A 25,622-nucleotide genomic window follows, 5' to 3' on the forward strand; every position below is an offset into this window, starting at 1 on the left:
CTTTGTGCATGTTAGGCAAGCTACCACTGAGCTACACCCCTGCCCTATGAAGACTTTAATGATACTTGGAAACAAGCGCTTTAATGATAATCTTTGATATTTTATGGAAAATGTTATTCTTTTAACATGACTGATGACATGTGTTGTATCAATTTTGACACTGTTTTCACTCCACTAGCTCTGGAGTACCTTTCTGTAGAGATAATTTTGTGGACAGTCTCTCTTGGGACCTTTTGATAGCATTAGAGGATCAAAAGTGGCACCAAATGTCAACCATGGTTACTTTCTGAAGTTAGCAATAAGGCAGAGCAGGAAACCTGCACAGAGGCGGGGCCTCTCTATGTCCCTGCCCAGACTCTGGCCTGGAAGCTCAGGGTCCCTTGACCTCTTCTGGAGCTCCTGACCCTGGCATGCCCTACTCTGCTTGGCCTGCGCCGACAGAGGTCTGGAATTTCCTAGTCCAGTGAGCACTTTTACCAACTTTTATATGCCCATGAAAGTACAGCAACTACATGTCTAGGCAAGAAGGCACACATAACCAGGATATAAATATTTGAAAATACATGTTTAGAATAGCATGTGCTTTCCTAGTATAGTTGCTTCAAATAAGATGTTATTTTGCCCATTTTATAGAAATTTTGAATAGTGAGTTGCAATCTCTGAAACTGCTGTACTACAGTCAAGATTGGGTGCAGACCCTTTGAAAATAATAAAATCTGAAAAGCAGACCAAGTGTCTATAGTCTGGAAAGGGCAAAATAACATGTGGGTACCAAGCCGTAAAATACTTAAAAATTCTATGACATCAGATTCAAGTTCAAAGATTTTGAAACTGAATGTGATTAAGTGCTGAAAAAAATCCAAATTGGTATCAAACTGAATGAAAAGCCAAAAGGTGTGGAGGTGGTGGCAGGGACACAGAATTAAGAATAGAAGACCTACAGGATCATCTGAGTCAAGTTCCTCAGTTTACTCTTACAAATAGGGTCAGCTATGCCAAGCTGCCATGAATGCCATGTGCAAACTGTAGACCCTAAAAACCTATTTTAACCATGTTAAAGCACTGAAGATAACAGTCTTCTCTCTCAACTGCCTGAGAAGCATTTGGAAATGTGTTTATTTGGGGAGTGAGGAGATAAAATGCTTTAAACAACTATGACATCAGATCATAATTGGTAGTTTGCTTTCAAAGAAAGTGACTTCTAAGGAATCTTGAGAATAAGAACCCACTTCCTCTTGGTTCCTATTGTTAGAGGAAGTCTTGTGAGGAGAATCCAAAGGAGGTCAAATCAAGGAGCAGCAGAAAGTTTCCTCTTTGTCTGGCCTGAAGTCCCCCACACCTCTCCGCTCAATGGAAATCTACTACCCAGCTTTACTGAGCGAATAGGGAAACAGGATAGTCCAGTCCAGGTGCTTGCACACTATCCCCTCCCAAGCCCTTTGGTGGCACGTCCTATCCGTGCTCTGAGGAAGGGAGGCATGATGACTAAAATTTATCTGTCCCAATTTCCTGAGTCATTTCAATTTACACCCACCGGCTAATCCGATGATACACACTCCAGGGAGTGGGCCAGGGAGTTTGCACGAACACTTAGCCGTTGACTGGAAAGTGGCAGACTTGGCTGTCTAAACCACAGATTATCCTGACGGAGGAAGGTGCATGTGACAAGGCTGCATGGGGGTGCCTCTGAAGCTGGAGGGCAGAAAGCAGGGTGTGGGGAATGTGTGCAGGTGGCAGCAGGAGCTGCCTCAGGGATGGCCAGCCCGTAGAGCAGTTCCCTTCTCCAGACTGCCATTGCTTCCCACAGTGCTCCCTCCCCAGCAAGGGCAAGTGTTCCAAAAGCAGGCAGAGAGGTAATTTGCAAAACAAAACTGCATGTAAATGTCAACAAGCCCTGTTTGAACAGTGCAGCTCCCAAGTGAGGAAGGGTCATAAGCCCTGAGTTGGGTACAAAACAGCAAAGACAGTGTACACATGAGTGAAACTTTAGAGGCCTGTGTCCCGGTTAGGGAGCCTATCAAGGTGACAGGAAGCACTGAGAGCAGGAGCCTGTGAGGAGAGCAGCAACTAGAAACATGGACAGCACACACAGCATGGCTTGGGAAAGCAGAGCAGGTCACTGGCACAAAGTGAAGGAGCCTCCTCCACGGGCCCAACAGGGGCCCTCCGGGGTGGTCCCCGCTACAGACCACATGGCTGTGGGGAGACAGGGGTTTGGGACCACAGTCAGCTATGGCACCCCACTGTATGCTAGGTCTGCTGGGTTCTGGGCACTGACTTTGGATGTGGAGGGATGGGGTTACTGTGGCTGAAGGAGGGGATATTTTATAAACTCCCCCGGCCTTTCTTACCTGTTAAAAGGATCCTGTAGAAAACATTCCTTCCAAACCATGGATGCTACGGCCCTGGACATCAGGTAAGAGTAGTATTTGGCACCATAACCCACCAGGTGGCTGAATCTCAGCTGCCAGGCCTGCCAAAACAGAAACGGCATAGGAATTAGAGCTCTGTACTCAGTCCAAGAATACTACACACACGAACACAGTGAATCACAAGAGGAAATCTGCAAGTGTTTTCATTTAAATTTCACTCTAGGAGGCCAGGTCACTGATTATATTAATAGTCTCACATTTGCACACTGAGATGGGCAGAACAGTGTCTCCCTAACATTCCTGTGTGGACCCCAAGGCAGAGTATCTCAGAATGTGATTGTATCTGGAAACAGGGCTTTGAAAAAGATGACTAAATTAAAATGAGGCTGGTATCCTCAGAGAAACAGGACATTTGGACACACAAAGAGCTACCTGGGGCATATGCACAGAGAACAGGCCATGTGAGGACAGAGAGAAGTCCACCATCTGTAATCGAGAGAGAGGCCTCAAGGGAAACCAAACTTCCCAACACCTTGATCTTGGACTTCTAGCCTCTAGAGTTGTGAGACAACAAATTTCTTTTGTTTAAGCCAACCAGCCTGCAGATATTATATATATAAATATATCTTCATATATATATTTATATATATAATTGAGTTTAATGACTTATCTTGACTATATTTTTATATCGTGGCACTAAAAAAAGATAATGTCATGAGCTTACTTTTAACAATTTGGTTAGTTCACAAAGTTTTACTCTGCAATGACTATTTGCTGTAAGAAATCCTTTTTTATGGGCTAGTTTTTGTAAAGCTTAAAACTTTCCACACTTTATCATAATTATATTTTATAATAAGGCAAAAAGGCACAGAAGAAAAATGGCATACTTTAAAAATCATAGCTATATAAGATAGAGTCCAGGAATGATTTTTTTTTTTTTTTACTTTGGATTTTTTTTTTTTAGTTTATTGGTACATTTCAGGTATACAGTACAGTTACATTCATTATTGGGATCTTGTACCTTTACATGACAGGTCTTGGTTCTCATATTTTCCCCTTGTCCCTGCCCTCCCTTCACCCCCTCCTCCCTTCCCCATTTACTAACATTTTATTTCCATTTTTCCATTTTCTCATATTTTTTTCTTTTCCCTTATTCCCTTTCCCCTACTCTTTCCACTTTCCCTACACCTTTAGCCCTTTTCTTCCTATTTCACATTGTCAATTATCTCATTAGGATCATGAGTACTATTATAGTTTTTCACACTATAGAAACTATTCAGTATTTACACACGTGTGACTTATTTATTTCACTTAGCAGTATATTCTCAAAATATATCTATTTCCTATGAATGAATCTAATTTCTCATTCTTTATGGCTGAGTAGTATTCCATTTTATAGAAAAACCACATCTTCTTTATCCAGTTTCCAACTGATGGGCAGATGGGCTGTTTCCAAGTTTTAGCTATTACAAACTGTGCCGCTATAAACACAGGTGCGCATATATCACTGTGATATGACTCTTTTAATTCTTTTGGAAAGACAACCAGCAGAGGGATGGCTGGGTCAAATGGAACCTCTAGTCCCAGCTCTTTGAGGTATCTCCATATTGATTTCCATAGTGGTTGCACCAGTCTGCACTCCCACCAACAATGGAAAAAGGGTTCCTTTCTCCCCACAACCCCGCCAGCATTTGTTATTGTGTGATTTCTTGATAGCAGCCATTCTTTGTGGGGTGAGGTGGAATCTCAGTGTTGTTTTCATCTGTACCTCTCGAATGACCAGTGATATGGAACATTTTTTCATATATTTACTTGCTGCTTTTACGTCTTTGTCTGAGAAATGTCTGTTCATTTCAGATGCCCATTTTTGAATAGGGTCTTTATATTTGGGGGGGCTGTTTGTTTTGAGTTCTTTATATATTCTAGATAATAGTCCTTTGTCTGAGGAGCAGCTGGTAAAAAAATTTTTCCCACATTGTAGGTTGTCTCTTAGGAACCGAGGGCACCAGCCACGGCAGCCTTGTGGTTAGGAAACCTTTTCTAAGCTGGCTCAGCTCATCTTCTAATTGTAACAGTGAGCTACTTCTCTGAGGTCATTACTTGGGGGGCTCATGTCTGTGACAGAAACACAGAGCTGAGCCCACGAAGTGACGGGGCGGCGGGACAGGGCAGAGCTGAACCTTCCCTAATCTTCTAGTCAGCTGGGAACACCTAGCCACAGGCATCAGAAGGAATGTTGAGAGTGTATCTGTTATTTCTGAGCACAAGGCTATAGTTATAAGGCCACATGGGTTTTCACAGGACAGTATGGTCCCAGCCTCTTTTCCTACAAATACGGTTCTCCTCCAAACTAGAAGTTGTAAACACCCACTCTTTGTAAGTCAGCCAGAGGCAAGTCACACAACTGCACATGTATGAGCTCGTAGGGCTATATTCTTTCTCGCATGGTGCCAGGAGAAGCTGGATTATAAGCGCTATCCTCAAAGGACACACTTACACTTTTCTAATTTGTGTTTTTCTAAAATAAATCTGACATTCTAGCTATCCACTTTTTCCAAATATATGCTTTATCTGGCATTAAAATTCTTTTGTAAAAGGAAAAGGAAAGGTTTTTTTTTTTTGGGGGGGTACCAGGGATCAAACTTAGGACCTTGTGCTTGGGAGGTAGGCGGCAGCACCGCTGAGCTAAATCCCTGGCCCTGAAAAAAGAAAGTTTTTAAACAATAATAATTCTCTAACGGATTTTACAATGCCCTAGAAAAAAATATAAAAAGGACACAGTTCTTAGTGCAACTCTATAAACTAGATAGGCAAATTCTAGTTAGTATATCAAGGAACTAAGAGTTTTGAAAAGATGGTTTCTTCACAGAAGAGTGGCAAGCCAGGATACTCTGAGGCCCACCTACTATGTGGTAGCTTTAACAATGAGTCTATATGCCAGTTATAATCTGTGTCCGGCCCTTTAGGACTATTAATCCAGCTGGCCTGGGCAAGGCATCATCACAGGAAGGGGTGGGTGCATGAATGCACTAATCAATTTAGGACATGAGGCTATCATGGTAGAGAAGTACAACAATCCTCAATGTCCTCTGCAAAAAGATGTGATCAGAAAGGCAGTGTTACCTTGTCAGTCAGATCCTGAAGGAAAGGGTCGTGGGTATCCCTGAGAATGCACCCTGTGGGCCATCTGGGAAGGCAGCACCAGCAAGGGGCAGATGTTTGGGTTCGACCCCAGCACCCACTTCTATGTCAGGCAGGCAGGCCCACTTGCATGGCTCTCATCTTGGGTCTGTCACAATAACCAGGCCTGTGCACTGCCCAACACAAAGCATTACATTCTCAGGTACAGTACGGTCCTCACTCAGCAGCACCTCAAAAATGGAACAACCATGAGCTAAGGATCCTGGATGCTCCAGGTGGCCACACCCTTGCCAGGAGGAGCCCCATACTAGAAATGTGGCCCCCACAGCCTCCAGTCAACCAGGCCCTTGAGGTACAGAGGCTGAGAAAAGAAAACTTTTCACCCTGCTTGGATGCAAGCTGTATTTAAAACAAAGCAAACGGCTCAGGACCCATCTATGGTCAAATTCCCACACAGCAAATTTTTTGACTGACTACATTTTTAGTTTATAGTTTATACACACAGTTCTGTATAGTCTGACTTATTTTAAAAGGAAATATTAATGTTCCTATGTTATGCTGGAATCTTTATCTACTCAGTGTTGCTTAGAACATGTAGCCCACTGATGATTTCTCACAAAGAGCAATTTGGATGTGCTGATATCTTTGATAATAGAATATGGCTGCTATCTGAATTTGATACCTTACTAAGACCTTGGCCACTGCTATGGATAATTTAAGCATCTCTCAAAGTGGGAGACCCAGGTTTAATAGCAGGGGCCTTGCCTTTGAAATTCTTTCTGCTTGGTAATTTTCCAGACTTGTTTGGCAGCCTTTGCATGCAGAGCAAAGTTTAAATCTGTTTAGATTTGACCTGACTATAGTTTTGTTTTACCTTGAGAGCAAGGCTTACTTCAGCAGTGGCTTGACTTTAGCTAAAAATAAGTCTAGGTCCTCAGTTTCATTAACTCATCACCAAGTTCCCACATAAACAGAATAATAAATAATAAGACCTTTCAGAGCTGAAAAAAGGGACATCAGGATTTATGCAATGTGCCATGGCCTAAACTGCTACACTGCCTGCCTCACAGGACCAGCCCTACCCAGACACAGGCATGCTTGTTGTGTCTTGCTCTTTAATTACAGGTTTCAGTTTGGTCCTACACCCTTCCCACAGCTCAAAATGTGCTCAAAAATTATACTCATTTGACACCTTTCACAGGAAGTTTTTAAGTTTATGACCAACAAAGACCTACGATTCCACTGTTGTTTGAGCACAACTGCTGAGTTCCTGCTAAGTGAACCCAATATTAAGTCCTTGTTTCCATTTCACTCATTCATCTGGAAAAATGAAGGCAGCATTTCATACTGGTTTCTAGAATTAGTCTCCATTCTTCCTTTTAAGTCAGAGATTTCTCCTTCCCAAGAAGTATTTGTCAGTTGGAGAAAGTTTTCCACCTTCCTTCAATATTTCATGTATGGGCCTAGTTTCAGAAACAAACAATGCAAATGCCTTTACAATTTCCCTTATAACATTATCTCAAGGCAAAACTTTTCTGTCTTTTCTTCCTTCCCCCCACCACCAATGACTAAATCCAGGGCTTCTATATGAGTTAAAGCTCCAATTATTTTTTTAATTTTAAGACAGGTTCTTGCTAAGTTGCCCAGACTGGACTCCAACTTGTGATTTTGTGATTTTTCTGCCATAGTCTCCCAGAGTGCTGGGAAAACAGACCAATGCCATCACTGGGGAAGGTAGGGCTATTTAAACTTGTGTCGGGTTAGCTAATCTCAGGAATCCCATATGAAACCCAAAGCAAATGCAGGTGGAGAGAAGAGTCAGGGCCCCCGTGGGTTTTGGCCTGCCTTAGAACTCAGAAAATATGAGGCCCTCTGAGGGTTATTTGCCTATCACTTTCTCTAACTCCAGGATCATCTCAGAAAAGAAAGGTAGCAATGTTGCTATTTACTTACTATGCTCTCTTTCCAACCAGGGTAAGCACTCATTAGCCACACACTAAGTGCTGAATGATGGAATTAACCCTCTTCTTTCAAATAAATATACTATTATATGGTACACTGTTTCCTCATTTCCAGTGGGATGTGTATAAATATACTTACCTAAAATGTATTTCCATACAATCTTATCACAGGAACATTACAAACTGCCCGAGAATAGAAATGATACCCATTGCTTCCTAGGACTATATCATTCTGAACTGAAATTTTCTGAAAGTCATGGGCCATGTGCTGAGTCCACGTTTAGACTCCACACAGTATCTGCTGGAGCACAACAGAAATTCAATAGTGCTCTGCTGGCCACCTGGATAGATGGACAGATGGACGGACAGACACTGGAACTTTTTCGAAGTGCCAGTTAATGTTGTGAGAGACTGGACATCTGACTGACATAAGGAGCCCAAGAATTACATTAGTATCACAGACAAGAGGATGCTAGAGTGGTAGAAACATATTTGGATCTCAGACTATTAATGATAGTTTAAAAAACCAGTTCTTTCACAGTATTATTTGATAGGTATAAGTCTTTTGAGGCTAGTTTCAGCACCAGACCTTCAGGTCTGGACCATGTGCAGAATCTGAGATGTGCTTCCTTGAATGCAAATTCAGTCTTCTTTGGGACTTGGAGACTCCATGCCAGTCCTGGGCTGGCAGCAACACACAGCACATAAAAGCCCACTGTTCACACTTGTACCTGCTGTAATTAGGATCGTGAACAGAAGACAGGAAAAGCACAGACAGATCACTCTGACTCCTCAGTCTCTGGATACTGTACCCTATATAGAGAATATCTTATGACACTGGATCATTGGTATCCAGTGTTTTAAACTATTTGATTCCAACAGAGAGTGGAAGGATATAGTCGCTTACTCATTCTGTCACATTCTTAACTTTTCCTCCTAATGTATGTATCTTGATTTCCAGGAATTCATACTCTAGTATTTCTAATTAGTACAAAGTACCTACTGACACAATTTACCAAAATGTGTGAAACAATAGTGTCAAATAAACAAGAATTCTTTGTTTTTTTGCCACCATGTTTGTAGTAATCTGTTACACAGCAATAGAAAAATACATTGTCTCTTGGTAAGAGTTGTGATCAGAAATAGAATAAGAGAAATAAACCCCTGAAAATATAGGAATACTTATGTTTATTAAAGGTAGGCCCTATGTCTTCAGGAAAACTTTCAAAGGGAAATACCTTAGTAAATACTTTTTAGGTTTTTATCAATATTTTAGCAGCTTATATATTTTAAGTAGACTCAAAAAGAGTTCAAGGCAGCAGGCAGAGATTGCTAATCATTCTCTCCTTCCTCTCTAAACAGAATGGCATATTTTTCTCGACAGGTTTAAGCACAGTCCTGGCTCCTGTGCAGAGACACAGGGCCTAGGCTTCCCTGAGGCTCAGGCTGGCTACGTGATCGAACTCTTGAGGACAGATTGTGAGTGGAGGTCATGTATACGAGGCCCCTCTGAACAGAAGCTGCTCGCCCTCTTCGACCTTTACCCCTTCTTGTTTTCTGGGAAAAGGTGAAAACTGTAATCACCACCTTGGACCCAAAAGTAAAAGCCTTTTGTTGCAAGGCCACAAGACTGCCCATTCATCAGCTTTCCCAGGCACCTCTGGCTTGTGAGGCAGGAGGAAACCAACCGTACACAATCCTGATTACAAATTTCTTCCAATTATTGACACTCAAGACAAAATGCCATATTCCTATGTTCATATCAAACATCTATAACTTTTACCTGTAACTTTTTCATTTCTATCATATTATCTAAAACACACCAAAGGGCTGGGGATATAGGATATAGGTCAGTGGTAGAGCCCCTGCCTAGTGTATGTATGTTTGTGTGTGTGCCTCTGGGTTCTATCCACAGCACTGCAAAAACAAAATAAAAGAAAAAACACACAACACAACTATAAAGTAACTCCTTACACAAGTAATTAATTGCAACAAATGTTGACACTTCCCTCCGATATGTAAAAATGTGTTTGTATCAGGCACAAGACCTTCTTCTCCATATTACCAGACAAATCTGAATAAATTTGAATAAAGAGCCACTGTATGTGAATTGTATAATATCCCTGTGACAGTTAGAAAGCATTACCTAGGCTAATGGCAGAATTACTGACTATTTTAATGAGATGAGGCTCATACTATAAGAAAAATTCTTTCTGAACAACCTGACCTATTATTGTCTTTAGTAACATGGCGGGTGTGCTGTCAGTGACGTACAAAATACCCACTAAGCCGGGGATTTAGCTCAGTGGTTCCACTGCCTGCCTCACAAGCACAAGGAATGGAGTTCGATCCCTGGTACCAAAAAAAATTCACTAAAAGTCTTTGTGGTGCACCAACACCAACTGTAAATTTTATTTACATATGAATAAAAAATGGAAAACAAAAATTCTAAAAATACAGGCTTGTACTTATCAGAAACGAATTAACACAGCAAGGATGCAACTAATTCAATGGAAATATAAGGTGTGATAAAAAATATGGTGAATGTTTAAATTAAAATTCATTACAGTAAAAGATACATTATACTAGTACCCCTCAAAATATTCCCTTCACTTTGAACATTCTAATCCCATTGTTCTTGCCACTTTCTAAAGGAGTTCTGGAAGTCCTCTTCCTAAGTATATTTAGATGCAGTAAAAAAATATGGTGAATTGCTGCTGAGTGTCATCTAATGGAAGGGTAGAAATATGGTATATTCTCATCCACCATAGTCACCAGATTGGGCACCATCCAATTTCTGGCTCTTCCCCAAAGTCAACTGACCATGACATTTAGTCATTGAGGCAGCCAATACAGTGCAACCAAAGACACAAAAGAAGGAGGTCTTCCAGAACAGCTTCAGAAAGTGTTAAGAATGATAAGTGTGTTTGAAGTGAGGGACAATATTCTGAGGGGTATTAATGGCAATGCATCGTTTGCTATTACAAATTTTAAAAAATTTAAACAGTCAATGTATTTTTGATCACACCTCATCCATTTATTAGATGAAACATGGAAAGGCAGTGTCTAAAGGAGAAAATGAAAAGCAAGCAACAAGCATAGAACTGGAACCAAGAAATGCTTGCTTTTTTCTTGCCTAATCAATACTTGTTAACACGGCTTTTTCTGTTGCCTGTAACATGTCAAGAAAGAGAGTTCCCCTTCACTTTGAAGAAACCATGCTCAAGTAGCACAGAAAATGAGGAAATGAAGATTTCTAGAATCAGGAGGACCAGCCCAGGAAAGCAAGGGAGACCTTAGCAGGAACAGCTCCTAAGGGTTCAAGTCACCTTCGGGCAGCTCTGCACATTAAGACATGGTCCAGGTGCCAAAAGTACATGGTGATTCTCTGTCTTCATGAAACTATGAGCCACTGAGGTAGGCAGGTATCTGTGGGGTGGGTATCTGTGGAGGATCAGACCAAAAACATGAAAGGAAAACCAAAAAAGGATGTGACTATCCTTTGTAGAAGGGATTTTCTGCCCTTACACAGAGTACAGAAACTGTGATTCAGAAGAGGCAGCCACTTCTCTACAGGAAGAAAGCCTAAAGGCAGGTGCACATGCACACAGGTGTGCAAGAGAAGCAGGTGTGTGGGAAGGATGGGACCAGGGTTGTTTGCAGAGTCTTTACTCTGCAGGAGGCTGGTACAGATCTTGAAAACCAAGGCCTCCACCTGCCTGGGGCCTCAGGTAGACAGAGCCCCTGTCCTGTAAGACGAAAGGGCAAGAGCAAATGGAACAAGGTGATGTCAAAGAAAGCCTATCAACTCCTTATATTAAACAAGGTGAACTAAGGAATTTCTTCCTCTGGTACCTTACAGGTTCTGCCTCATCTCCTGCCCTTCTTCCCTTACCCACTCTGCTCCAGCCACCCTGGTTGACTTGCTGGTCTGAAAATGATGGACAGTAAGCTCCTGAGCCCACATATTCTTGTCCTTGCTCTTCTCTTGGCCCCAGACATGCTTCACCCAGAAGTATCTGCCTGGCCCACTTTCTTACCTTGTTCAGTATCTGCCCATATCACACTTTATCACTGAAACCTTCCCTCACACTTTAATAATAATGATAATGATAATAATAATAACTGGTAGGTTTGGTTTTACCACTATCCCCTGTGCACAGAGCAGCCTCCATGTCCAAGGCAATCAAGACCCATCTGTCCCAGGGTCTCTGCCCATCTTGGTCCCCATCTCAGGAGTCGTCAGCTGAGGTGCTCCCACCATACACCCTGATTGGGTGCTCTCTGGGGTTGTGCATACGACAGAGTCCTTGCCCTCACAGCCACCTCCTCCACCAGAGTTACCCCTGTGCCACTCCACACTGAGCTCATCAGCCAACACATGGAATTTTTTAGTGGAAGGATTATGGGAGGGGGAACATGTTAATTTAATACTTACAGAATATTACACCAGATACACAGAGGTATTCCTTGTGCCCTTAAAGTCTTCAGAGATAAAACCAGAGGAGCATTTAACTTCTTCTGGACTCCTAGAGCCTTCTACAATGACACTAGCACTGAGGGCCCTGTGCTATCAAAGAGATGCAGTCCTTTTCTCTCATTGAAGGATACAACACATACTAGAAAAGCAGACTCAAAAAATCTTAGCCAGGCATGGGGATGCAAGCCTGTAATCCCAGCACACTGGAGGCTAAGGCAGGAAGATCTAAAGTTTGAGGCCAGACAAGGCAACTTCACAAGATTCTGTCTCAAGAAATAAAATAAATAAAAATAGCTGGTGATATGGCTCCATGCAAAGGCCCTGGGTTCAATCCTCAGTATAAAAAAAAAATGCAGCTTTCCAAAATTCATCAATCCACAAGATGCTGGGCACTGCATAACAAAGACCCTGCACACTCATGGCCACATGATCCACTGAGGGACAAACTTTAGATAAAGAATCGCCACATGACCACAATGTGGCTGCATGGTGATTGCCAAATCCAAACCCTCCCTAAAGCTTCACAGTCAAAACCATCTTGCTGGACCAGTAGGCACATTAAATGAGAGAAAGTAAGTAAAAATCTTGCACTGTGCTGCCCTTGGTGACAGTTCCATTTGTCAGCTATCACTCTAGTCCTTTTATATGCACGGGAGATGCTGCGTAACTCGTGTTTCATGACTAACATCCCATCATCATCAACAAATACGTGCAAGATGATAAAAAGATTAAACAAAATGAGATACAAATTACTGCAATTTTCACACAGAATTTACATTTGTAATTCCAAATTTTTTTCTATAATTAGTTTCAATATTCATTGAAATTATAAAGATGCCAACAAATAGGTAACTAACTTACTATCTATAACATGCATATATGAGTTTCTGAAGTGACAAATCAAAATTAAAACAATGCCATTATGATCTTTTATGAACCTCTTACCAGGCATTGAAGGGTGTGGGACGCTTAAGCAGAGTTGCTCTGAACAGTCAGATTGTGTGAGCTGCAGTCTGATGTCTGCACATTCATATCTTCACTCCCCTGGCTCTTACCCAGCAACCTTCACCTAATAACCTTAAATGATGTTTACTCAACTTTCTTGGTTGGAAAATCTGCTGCTTTCCAAACTTATTTGCTAATTCTCCCGACTAAAGATCCCTCCAGGTCATAAGAATAAGTGCATCCTATGAACTCTCTTTTATTTCGCCAAAGAGGCACGCAAGCTCAACACGCGCCGTTAGGAAATACATCTCACCAAGGGTACATGGCTGGTAGATGAAACTGAGTTAATAAAGATGGTAAAAAACAGCTTCACCTCCAGGAATACTTAATAGCTGCCTCCTCCCCCTCAGTAATCTCATGAAGGCATTCCAGAAGTTTATTAACCACATATTCTCAAATATAGCCCAGGACCTACAAGTATATATCATATCATGTTACTACCTGCATTTTGTACAGCATAATGACAGCAATAAAATACACGACTGAGCTGCTGAAATTGCTAGGATGGCCTGCTTTCTATCAACATGTCATCAGCCCTTCCTGATTGTCTCCTATGAAGAATTTCCAAAATTCCTGATGAACCAGCTTTTAGCAATTTTTTATAGAAAGGGCAGGGGAGGAAAGAAAGAGTTACAGTTATGCCTGAAACATATGGAGAACTTTACATGTTATTGTAACTTTTTTGAAGTGTTCGATAAAAATAATCAGCACTATTAACATTAGGACACACAGAAAGTAGCACTGAAGTATCATTACAGCTACTCATGTAAAATATCATGTTACAATGCTATAATATTTTGTATATATGTTATATATAGGAGCTATAAATGAATATTTTATTTTCTTGATATCTTCTAGATTTGAAAGTTCAAACTATCATCTTCAAAAGGGTCTTAAGATGGCGATGAACTGATGGGTCTCACAGTTCCTTTTAAATCTGCAGGTTACTAAGTTGAATGTATCCCGCCTAACAGTAACCAGAACATCCTTTGCAGTAATCTGACCTCTAGCTTGCACAGCAATTCTGTTTCCTCCTTCATGGTAATAAATTGGGGGCATCAGGTATGACCTTTCCTTGCCCTAAGACATTCTGTCAACGTGGATTTTCACTGAGATAAAAGTCATACACTATGCAGTTCACTCTTTAAACATATTCAATCCAGAGATTCTTAGTACATTCACAAGACCATGCAACTACCACCACCACTACCTAATTCTGAAACATCTTCATCACAACAAAAAGGAGCCTGTATTCGTTAGCATCAGCCGTTCCCCATTCTTCCTTCCCACAATTACTGCTCGATTACTTTCTCTATGATTTCTAATCCTGGAGCTTTTATATAGATAGAATCATAGAGTATGTGGCCGTTGTGCCTGGTTTCTCTCTCTACTCAGCAAACACTGTAGTATGTGCCAGTATGTCACTATTTTTATGAATAAATAATATCCCACTGTATGGATACAAGCACTTCTGTTTATCTGTTCATGTTTTTACTTTCTGGCTACCGTGAATGTTGCCATGACTATTCATGTACAGAATTTGTGGTGGGCACATGTTTTCAGTTCTACTGAGTAGAATCCCACTCCATCTAGAAGTGGAATTGCTGGGTCACCTGATCACTGATTTTTTGAGGGCTGCTGGACTGTTCTCCAAAGTTGCTGCACAATTTTATGTTCCCATCAACATTGTATGAGGGTTCTGATTTCTCTGCATCCATAACAAAACTTGTTATTGTCCATCCTTTTTTCTTTTTTTGGTGTCTACCCCAGTGACAGTAAAGTAATGCCACATTGTGGTTTTCATGTGCATATCCTGACTAATGAATGATATTGAACTCTTTTCATGTGCTATTGCCTTCTTTTGATCCTCCTTGGAGAAATATCTCAAATAACATGCTCATTTTTAAATTTGAGTTGTCTTGCTGGTTGTTTGTTTTTTGTTTTTTTGGTTACCAGGGATTAAACTCGGGTCCTTGTGCTTGCAAGGCAGGCCACTGAAACGTTGAGCTAAATCCCCAGCCCCTGGTTGTTTGTTTTTTAGTTTGATTTCGAGTTCTTTATACCTATATATCATGGAGACTAAATATTCATCAGACATATTCTCCTCTATTTTGGATTATCATTTTGCTTTCACCAGTGTATTTTGAGTAAAAATTTTAAAATTTGAATGAGTCCAAATTATCTTTAGTTTCTTTGTTTGCTTGTAATATCATATCCAAGAAACTACTGCCTAATCCAAGGTGACAAATATTTGCAACTATAAACTTAGGTCTTTAATTTGTTTTGAGAAATTTCAGGGGTCATTTGCATGTGGATTTCCACCATTCTTTAAAGCACAACATTTTTCCCCTATCTAGCTGTCTTGGCACCCTTATCAAAACTCAAATGACCTTAAATAATGGATCTCTGGACTCTCAGCTGTATTCCATATATTTACCCTATGACAGTACCACAAAAATGCTTACTGTAACTTTGTAGTAGTGTTGAAATTGGGAAAAGTGAACCCTCCTACTTTTTTCCTCTTTTCAAAGACTGTTTTGTTTATTCTGGGTCCTTTTTCTTCCTATATGAAATTTTATGATCAGATTGTTTATCTATTTTTTAATTAGTGGTACAAGTGATTGAACTCAGGACCTTATGCTTGCCAGGCAGGCTTGGTGTCAATGCGCGACACCTCTGGTGTCCAGATTGTTTATTTTTGCAAAACGATAGCTGAGATTAACATAGAAATTATGTTGAATTCCATGACACGTTTCCATTTGCTTAGATTTTCTTTAATTTCTTTCAATAATACTTTGTAGCTTTCCCTGAGCAGGCTTAAACTTATGTACATTTCTTTCATAAGTATTACATTTTTTATGCTACTATTCAAAATAAAACTGTTAAATTTAATATTTGAATATTCTTTTCTTGCAGCAAATAAAAATAACTGATTTTTGTATTGATCTTTACTCTGATAAGCCCTTTTATTCTAATAGTTTTTTGGGGTTATTTTTCAGGATTTTCTGTATACAAGACATATTTTTGTGTATACAAAAAGATAATTTTATTTCTTGCTTGCTAATAGGAATGTTTGTTATTTCTTTTTCTTGCCTAGTAGTGCTGGCTAAAATCTCTAGTATAATATTGAACAGAAGGAGCAATGGAAGACACTGTAGTTTTACTCTTTTCGTGAGGGAAAAATTTCAATCTTTTATCAGTGAGTATCATGTTAGTATAGTCTTTTCCTGGGTACTTTTCATGGGCTGTGCATCAGGACTGATTATTGATTCTTATCTTTAATTAATGTCAATCAATCCCCAAGTCCTGACAACTTGATCACAGTATAGTCCTTGTATGATAGCTTCTCCCATTTGTACATGTCTCTCATTAATGCCCAGATTTCAATACTGTTAGTCCTTTGTTTTGATTTCAATGCCTTTGGATAGGGCCTATATATATATATATATATATATATACACATACATTGTTTTGTGACAGAAAGTTACATAAATTAAACAAAATAAAAATGATGTGATATGAAACCAGGGAGGATGATGGGCGTGTTAAAAAGGATCAAAGTTCACTATGTGTTATATGAATCTAGCAAATTAAACCCATTAATCTGTATTAAACATATAGGTAGATGGATAGATGGATGGATGGATAGATAAAGATGCTATGGAAAAGGAAGAAAATAATAAGAAGCCACTGAAAATAAAAGATGTAATCGCCAAAACCAAAATCAAACCCCTCCAAAAAAAAAAAAAAAAAAAAAAAAAGAGGGAGTAGGAAGGTAAAATCAAGGTAATTACTCAACAGAACATCCAGAAAAATGGAAAAATTGCATGGAAGAACTTCTGTTTCCTTTGCATAATGGATGTGGTTACAGTGGACCCTGGACTTACAAACTAAATTCATTCCCAAGGGCTGGTTGTAACTCAAGTTGTTCAATTGAAAGCTCAGGCTCCTCTACACAGCCTTCAAAGTCTCTCTCCCCTATACAGGCAGATCGCAGTGTCCTTAGACATTGTCCCAGGATTTCAAATTAACCCCACACAGGAAAGAAGTTGTAGTGCTCCTTCAAGAACTCTTTAAAGGTTAAATCTATATCTGAGATCATCTGGAAGAATAAGTGGCTGGTATTTGGGTCATATGTAACTCAAGACTTTGTAAGTTAAAACTAAAATTCTGGTCTTAACTCAAGTTGTTCGTATGTCACGTTGGTGGTAATTTGAGGGTCCACTCTATTTCTAACAACCCTCCTGAATGAAACAACTAAATATTAGATAAAATACATTTTAAAAAATTGTGCTTGCTGAGACAAGAGAATAAAATATTATCAAATGACCTATGAGATTGCTTTCACAAATAAAAAAAAAATCAATGTTTTAAAGTATATGGGTAAACCAGGCGTGGCGGCACACACCTGTAATCCCAGCACTCTTGAGGCTGAGGCAGGAGGATCGCTGTGAGTTCGAGACCAGCCTAGGCTACATAGTGAGTTCCAGGTCAGTCTCAAAAAAACAAACAAACAAAAAAATGTATATGGGTAAAATTCATAATATTTTTATATTTGTTTTGATCTACCATTTGGATAGATTCTTTTTTATTCTTGCTATCTCTATCCTCCAACCCACCCTGCACATTAAAACCTTAACCGCTTCCCTAAGGTTGTATTTGCTTATGGCAGTATTTACTTACATACTTAATCCTCTCAGGTCTCTACACTCCCTTTAGGATCATGTAGAGACCTTTTGGCAGACATAAGGGATGCTACTATTTGATCCCAGCCTTATTTTCAACCCTACCCAACTGCCCCTCCTGCCACACCAAACTCCCTAATGACAAGCAAATCTGGACTGACATATTCTCTAGTCACCTTCTAGCCATTTCTGATTGGATGAGGCAAAATTCAACACTTCCCTGTGTATGACAGAGTTCTCAGGACCATGTTGTATCATTTTCACACTACACTACTACACATGTACATACTCCTCTGTCCTGAAAGATGTCTGCCAAAGGAAATAGCACTAAGAGGAGAAATGGTAGTGCTGGGATTAAGTAGGAGCTGCAGTTCTACTGTTCTAAACAGTTTCGTTTTAAAATGTCTCTAATAGTTTCTTTGGTGTGAAAAACTAAAATAGTACTCAAGATCCTAGTGGGACAATTAGCAAATAGGAAGAAAAGAACAAAAGGTGTAGGGACAGTGAGAAGGATAGGGAAGGGGGAATAAGGGAAAAGGAAAAAAATATGAGAAAATGTAAAAATGGAATTAAAGTGTTTGAAGTGGGGAGGGGAGGGGAGGGTGAAGGGAGGGTGGGGGGACAAGGGAAAAAATGAGAACCAAGACCTGGCATGTAAAGGTACAGGATCCCAGTAATGAATGTAACTGTACTGTCTACCTAGAATGTACCAATAAATTAAATTTAAATAAAAAATAAAATGTCTCTATCTGAAAAAAATTTTATGATTGATTCAAGAAAGAATCAAAACCATGGGGGAAGACAGATTAACATGGAGTTTTTCAAACTGTGGGTCATTCATTATACACTAGTAGTTTGTATAATCAATATATAAGCCTGTGACAACCATTAAGAAACAGAAGAGAAAACACCAGGGTACTTCACATAGTTAGGGTAACTTCTGTAGTATTCTTGTTTCAGCTTTTCACCACACACATGCATACACATACACACTTAAACATACATATATACATATATATATACATATATACATATATATATATATATGTATATATGCACACTGTATTTGTGTAGGATATTATCACTGGAGAAGCTGGGTGAAAGAAATATGCAAAATATTTGTGCAACTTACAAATAAACTATTTTGTGAAATAAAATATTTCAAATAGGAAGGTATTAGAAAATAACTCACATCACAGTATTTTGTGGATTCTTAGAACTGTGCTGTTATGATTTGGGTCTAGTTGTCCCTCGAAAACCTCAGGTGCTGGCTGCATGTAGTGTGTAATGCTGGGATTAAGGGTATGTGAGTACTAGACTCAGTACACTGCTTGGTTTGGCACCATTCCAATCCCGGTGGTCTGAATAAAATAAAAGGAGCAGAAAGATACTGTTAAGGTCACTTGTTGCTTTTGCTGTCTTTCACATCCCTGAACTATTTCCCCGCTGCCACCTCGCCTTGCAGCCAGCAGATTATGGACTGAAACCTCTATGAACTGTGAGCCAAAAACTTTCCCCCTTTAACTTTTAGGTGTCAGGTATTTTGTCTCAGCAACAAGAGGAAAGTAACTAACACATGTGGCAAAAGGCTAGTTTTAGATTACTGCACCACAGTGACTGTGTTTCTTATTCATTAGTGAGACAAAGCAGCTTCCAGCTAAATTCTCCTTTTTTCAAACAGGCCAGCTCAACATCTAATTTTGCTCTACTTCCTTCCAATACTGCATTTCTCTAAATTAAACTGGGGCAGCATATTATTCTCCAAAATCTCATGTTTCTTTTTCTATTCACTTTAATTCAATACAGGACTGGTTCAGCTTTTTAGAGGATACCAAGGTTTTAAGAGGGAAAATGAGTTAAAAAAAAAGTGGTTATGAAATAAATATAAACTATCATTTGATTTATAGACATCCATTACTTCCATTTAAAGGACTTAGTGGTATGAGAGAGTTGTTTAGACTATACTTTGGCTTAAGTGGAAAAAAATTATTGCTGCAATTGTATAAATCATTTCAAATACTGTTTGATTTTGGCTTTTAAGTGTCTTGAGTTTTTCTAAATGTTCTGAGAAAGTTTGGTTCACTTTTTACTCTCCATAAATCAGCAAGTATTTCAAAGTTTCCCTGAGACACAGAAAAACATACACATGTGAAAAGAATGATTGCATTACCACTAAGTTAGGGATCTGAAGATAGTGTATATTAAAGAAAGCAGTGATCTGGAGACTCTTTCACAACTATCAAATATACACCCTGCAAACTGAGATGTGCCAAGAGAACCAAGATTAGTGACCCTTGCCATTAGTGACTACATATGGTCACAGGAGGCAGAATCCGCCATTCTGATGCCCAAGCAACCACTGTATGTTATTAAGGGGACTGCCAGTGGCCTGGCAAATAGGCGCCCTGGTGGAGCAGGGATCATGCCCAAAATCACTAACAGAGGCACACTGAGACACGATTCCCACTGGTTTCAGTCTATTTCAGCTTGTACTGCTTCAACCCAATATATGTACAACTGATGAAATTATTTTTCCCACACACTTCTTTCAATCCCTACATCACTGATTATACTACCAATAACAGTACCTGACATTTGTTTGCTATATGCCTGGGCCAGGTACTGGGCTATGAGCTTCTGACACACAGGATTTCATCTGCTCCTCACTGTAGCTTGAGTGAAGTTGTGAGATAAAGATGTGAGACGTGACTTAGGTCATATGGTTCTGAGAGCTCTCCACTCCATGCTACTCCTTGTTACTAGAGTGCCTAATTAAGGTCCCCTCCTCAGGAAAACCACCTTCGCTTGTGCAGCAACTCCCCACACAGAGCTTCACTTTATACAGCTTTCTGGCTCCCATCTTTGAAATTCAAATGCATCGCTATTTACCTGCAATGAACACTTACTCCACATAATGAGCAGAAGCCCGGGACACACAGTAGGGTGAAGGGATGCCTAGCCTCCGGCCTGCAGGAAAGTGTAAAGCATATTGTCTGCTCTGCACAAAGCATATTGTGATTGATGCACATGTAGAGGTCTCTCTTATAGGGACTAATACTTTCCTGAGAATTATATCCATAAACCTGTTTTTCCCCCCAACATCCTACCTCCTAATATCCTTATACTAGAGGTTAGAATTTCATTCATTTTCATTTCCTAATGTCTGCATACTTCATCCAGGCAAGAAATACACTTTGTCCTTCTTTAATGCTCTCTACCATGGTTCCTAATAAGTAATTGCTGGGTGGTATGAACAGTCTAATTTTCACCTCAAAGGACATCTCTCTTAGGATACAGCTTTTCTGAGGCAAGAGAGCTTGCATTCTCAGCCTGCAAGATCTCTTAAAGAAGAGACAAAGTATTTAAGTTCTATGGAAGTGTATTTTATATACAGAACAAAAACCAGGGAGAAGGGGAATTTCCACTCTGAATTGAATTTAAGGTTGGTTCTGATCCTTCATCTCAGGAAGGCTATCCAGATATAAAAAAGGGTCATGAGATCACTATCCTTTCAATGAGATGTACTTCTTTCATGCTACAGAAACCTGGATGTCCATGTCACAGGGCACTAATTCAGGAGGGTGTGTGGGTAGATTTCGCCTTCAGATTTAACAAGGACTCATGCTCATTAGAGAAAAACTGGAATATTATGAAAAATATTTTTCATGTGATAAACCCTAATATTTTAATATTTCCTTCAGCCTGTTTAAAAAAAACAACAAAATTGCTCTATCTACAATTTTATGTACATTTTTCACTAAATTCTTACTGTGCTCCTTTTCCATCATATAACTCCAAAGTTTGGAAAGCTAAGGCAAAGCTGCTTAGCCTCAGCACAAAATTGTCCTGACCTCTACCATTATGCAGAGTATCAGGAACAAATAAAGACAGAGAAATACTGTACTTGCCTTTTACAAACTATGTAAAAGAAATCTTATTTTTTGTGTTCTTTCTGAATCCCTGTTTCTGAAGTATGGAGGATCCTGAGCTTATCTCTCCCCACGCCCAAGTACTCTGAGCCCAAGTATTCAAAATTCTCCACTGGTGCTGCTGATGTTAACTGAGGGGCTGGAGCTTAAGCTGCTCTGCCAAGGTTTCCCCAAGCCCACCTCTCACAGCTTCCAGATAAATTTCTGGCCTTGAGACTATCAACCCCGCTAACATGAGTGACCCAAGAAAGCACTAGTCTCCAGTAGTACTCTACATCCCTTTTTCTGACCTCTTTTTCTTCCTCTGCCTTCTACTAAGCTTTCTGAAATTCAGTCAACAGCAAACTCTCCTGTAGTTTCATCTGCCTTTTTTGACTATTCTTTTCACCCAGCAAACCAATTCCCTAGCCAGCCCTTCTCCAGCAGGGTGCCCTGCAGCTCTTTTCTCAAAGGAGTCTTTCACTTTTGTACCCTTGAGCCTGAGAACAGAGGTATTTTGCTGATTCCGGAAATGCCCTGAAGGCTTCTTTCTTCTTGTACTCATACAAAGTACTTGTCTTCTTTTTAATGCTAATCATTTTTAATGATCATGTTCTCTTGTGCTCCGACTTTCTTTACAGGCCCAACATTACAGTTGCTTCCCTTCTGGCTACTAAAAAGATTTTTCAAAGTATTCAGCTCTCCTTTTTGGTCCTGATTCTTACAGTAGATATGGCTAAAAGCTATCATCATTGTCCATGCCACAGCCTGAATGTTTGGTTGCCTTGAAATTTCCTCTGCCAGATTAATGAGTTCACAATCCTTAGTCTTCTGCAAAGTCCCAGGACATGAACAAAATGAAGACAATTTTTCTGCTAGAGCACAACACATGTGATTTTGAATTGGCCAATAGAGTCCTTGTTTCCAAATGAAATCTCATGAGTCTGTTCTTTACCGTTTATCTTTATATTGGCATTCTGGTCTTCTGAGATGCAACCAGAATGCCCCATGAAGTTCAGCTTACAGCATTCTAGGACTTCTGCTGACACCTCCAAAACTTTCCAAAACTCATCCTGCAAACTGAAGTCTCAAAGGCTTCTAAATCACATGGTCAGGTAACAGTTACAGCACAATACCCAATTAAAAGGTCCCACACATTGCCAGGCAGTGGAGAGGATGTGGAGTGAATGGGGCACCAGGCATTGTTGGTTGGGATGTAACTCACTACAAACATTTCAAAACACTGTTTGCCAATCAATAACTACACTGAACAAAAGTGTACCCCACTGCATGTAACAGAAATGAATGTTTACATCTGCCAAAAGACATATACAAGAACATTTATTGAGCTTTACTCATAATAATCCACAACTGTAAATATTTCAAATGTCTCCCAATACTGGAATAAACACAATGTAGCACACTAGAAATGGAATGCTACAAAGTAATGGAAAAGAACAGATCACTGAAACATGCATGGATCTCAGACATGTCAGACGAAAGTAGCAAGACACAAAAGACATACATGTGCTATACAATACCACTTACATGAAGTTCAAAACAGGCAAAACCAGTGGCACCTTATGGGGAAAGTATATTGACTGAGAAACAATATACACAGGCCTCTGAGCTATTGGAAACACTGTGAATCCTGATCTGGGTGGTGACTGCACAGGTAAATGAATTCATAAAGATTCATGGGGTTGTGTATTAGGATCAGTATTCTTTAAACTGTGTCTCAATAAATGGTAGAAAAAAGAAACTTCTATAAATGTTTATTGGGCACCTACCATGATAAGTAACCGCAAAATGTTAGAAAAATAATGAACAGGCCTTACTCCAGGAGTTTCACTCCAGGTAAGAAGACAGCTGATCTGAAGGAAGGTCCAAGGATGTGGATGGTGTAACAGAGGGCCTGGTCAGTCTGGAGAAATAACATAAGAAGCAGAGGCCAAGTGAGCAGGAAGAAGAGAACTTTCAAAGCAGAGGGGACAAGTTCCAAGAAGCAGATGTCAAGGAAGCAGAATTTGTCCAGCTAGATGAAGATGGAGTGACCAGACCACAAAGGAACTCACAGGTGGGCAGAAAGCTTTGGCCTTAACTTACAAGCAATAGGAACCATGCTTACAACGAGGGCTGTCATATTCACAACTGTACTGAGCAAAGACTGCACTGATAATGTTCTGTGTGGACTTGCTTACATGGGGACCACTATCACTGCCCACATTAGAGTCAGCCTATCCCAGAGCAAAGGCAGGGAGAGTAGAAAAGGAAGGAAGTTACTGAGAACTATGGTTAAATGGAGGTAATTCTATCTTTAAATCAGTGTATGACAGTCACCCGGACTCCTATCAGGAAAGAGTAGGCCAACTTGATGCTGTAAATCCTTTCACACTTATTTTTAATCATGCATAGACATTACTCAAAATATAATGATGACTTAAAATTAACACTCAACTGGAACTTCCTTCTAGTCTAAGTTGCCTGCTCATTGAGGCCCTGTTAATGCTGAGGCATGGACATGAATAGGTATCACGGGCACCCCTCCGGGTGCCCAGCACTATGTGAATCAGTGAGCCCCTGCAACCTACTCACATTCCTTGTGGATGAGAATATGACTTACCTTAGGGAATCATGAGAGAAAAGGCTCTGAAATGTAAACAACTTAAATCTAAAAGACACATGTGTATTATTAAAAGTATAAGAATATATCTGGTAAAGCAAAACTTCTAGTATTCTAGGCTTTTAGTTCATTATGTCCAGCCTAGGGCAAATTGCACCTCACCCCTCCCCCAGTGCAATACTGCTCATGAAAACCAAGACAAAAAGGAAAGTTGTGACTTGGCTCAAAGGACTACATTATAAAAACAACTCAGCAGTTGTACAATTTCCTCATGTTTGAAGCTGGTGAAATCTAGCATTGCAGCTGTCCCACACACTGAAACCATATAAATTTTTACAAAATGAGTCAATCGTGAGATTAAAGTTTCAATTTATAACACTTCTGTGTTTTAGTTACAAAGTCATAAATAAATCCAGCATGACAGAGAAGGTAAATATTTTCTCAGTTGTTTATGTAGCCAAAGAGGAAAGGAATTTAACATGCAATTAACCACTTAGGTGCTTCTAGATATGCACCAGATGGTCTTTGTACTTCACATAAAGAAAAACAAAAATAAATATTGTTTTCTTTAATATAACATTTGCTTAGTGACATCAAATACTCCAAGGTAACTCAACTCCGACAATACCTGCACCTCACGGAAGAGATTTTCCATTAGGAGAGAAGGGCACAAGGATAGGAGGAAATAAACCTTATACCCAAGGGAAAAAAAATTAAAGAGGAGATATAAGAACTTTTATAAACAATTTAAGTTGAATACACTTTAGAGAGAAACAACAGTGAACTCTTAACTACCCTGGGGTTCTTGTCCCATTGTTCAAAAGACAATGTATTTTTGTACATGTTAAACAAACAAATAAACAAACAAAAAGAGAGATCTTTATGCCCCTCTTTAAACTGACATCTGACAAAGTGCAATAAGAGCAGAGGTCAGATGTGAACCTCAGATATTTATATAAAGATCCCCCTGTGTGGTCACAGCTTTTCTTACCAGTCTTTGAAAATAATTAACTGGAAAAAATCTATCTTTTTAACTTAGAAGGTAGAAATCATTTAACAGATAATTATTCTTTATCTTCATGTTTCCTCAATCACTCAAAAATCAGTTTTAAAAATCATTAGTATTGATGCCACATAAGGTCTACAACCAGTGATGTAACTTCATACTAATAAATGAAATAAAATTGTAAAATTGAGGATTGGGGATGTAGCTCAGTGGTAAAGCACTTGCCTGGCATAGGTAAATCCCTAGGTTGGATCTCTAGCACTGCCTAAATAAGTAAATTTTGATAATACCTATGCAAAAAGTTTAATGCATTCAGAATTAAAAATATAAAAATAAAGCCATGGATTTAGCTCAGTGGTTCCGCTGTCTGCCTTACAAGCGCAAGGTCCTGAGTTCAATCCCTGGTATCAAAAAAAATACAAAAGCAATTTTTATATGTTC

General features: G+C 39.6%; 1 protein-coding gene across 2 annotated transcripts in view; it reads right to left on the reverse strand.

Annotated features, from left to right (window-relative positions):
• Nucleotides 1-25,622, reverse strand: part of Mipep (mitochondrial intermediate peptidase) — a 153,715-nt gene that overhangs the window by 34,592 nt on the left and 93,501 nt on the right. For both annotated transcript variants that reach the window (XM_010607467.3, XM_010607466.3), the window contains one exon: nt 2,352-2,473. In XM_010607467.3, coding sequence (XP_010605769.1) covers nt 2,352-2,473 — 122 coding nt within the window. The remainder of the gene's footprint in view (nt 1-2,351; nt 2,474-25,622) is intronic.

The sequence above is a fragment of the Fukomys damarensis genome, unplaced genomic scaffold (genome assembly GCF_012274545.1).
Source record: "Fukomys damarensis isolate Sample0158 unplaced genomic scaffold, DMR_v1.0_HiC HiC_scaffold_38, whole genome shotgun sequence".
Lineage (NCBI taxonomy): Eukaryota > Metazoa > Chordata > Mammalia > Rodentia > Bathyergidae > Fukomys > Fukomys damarensis.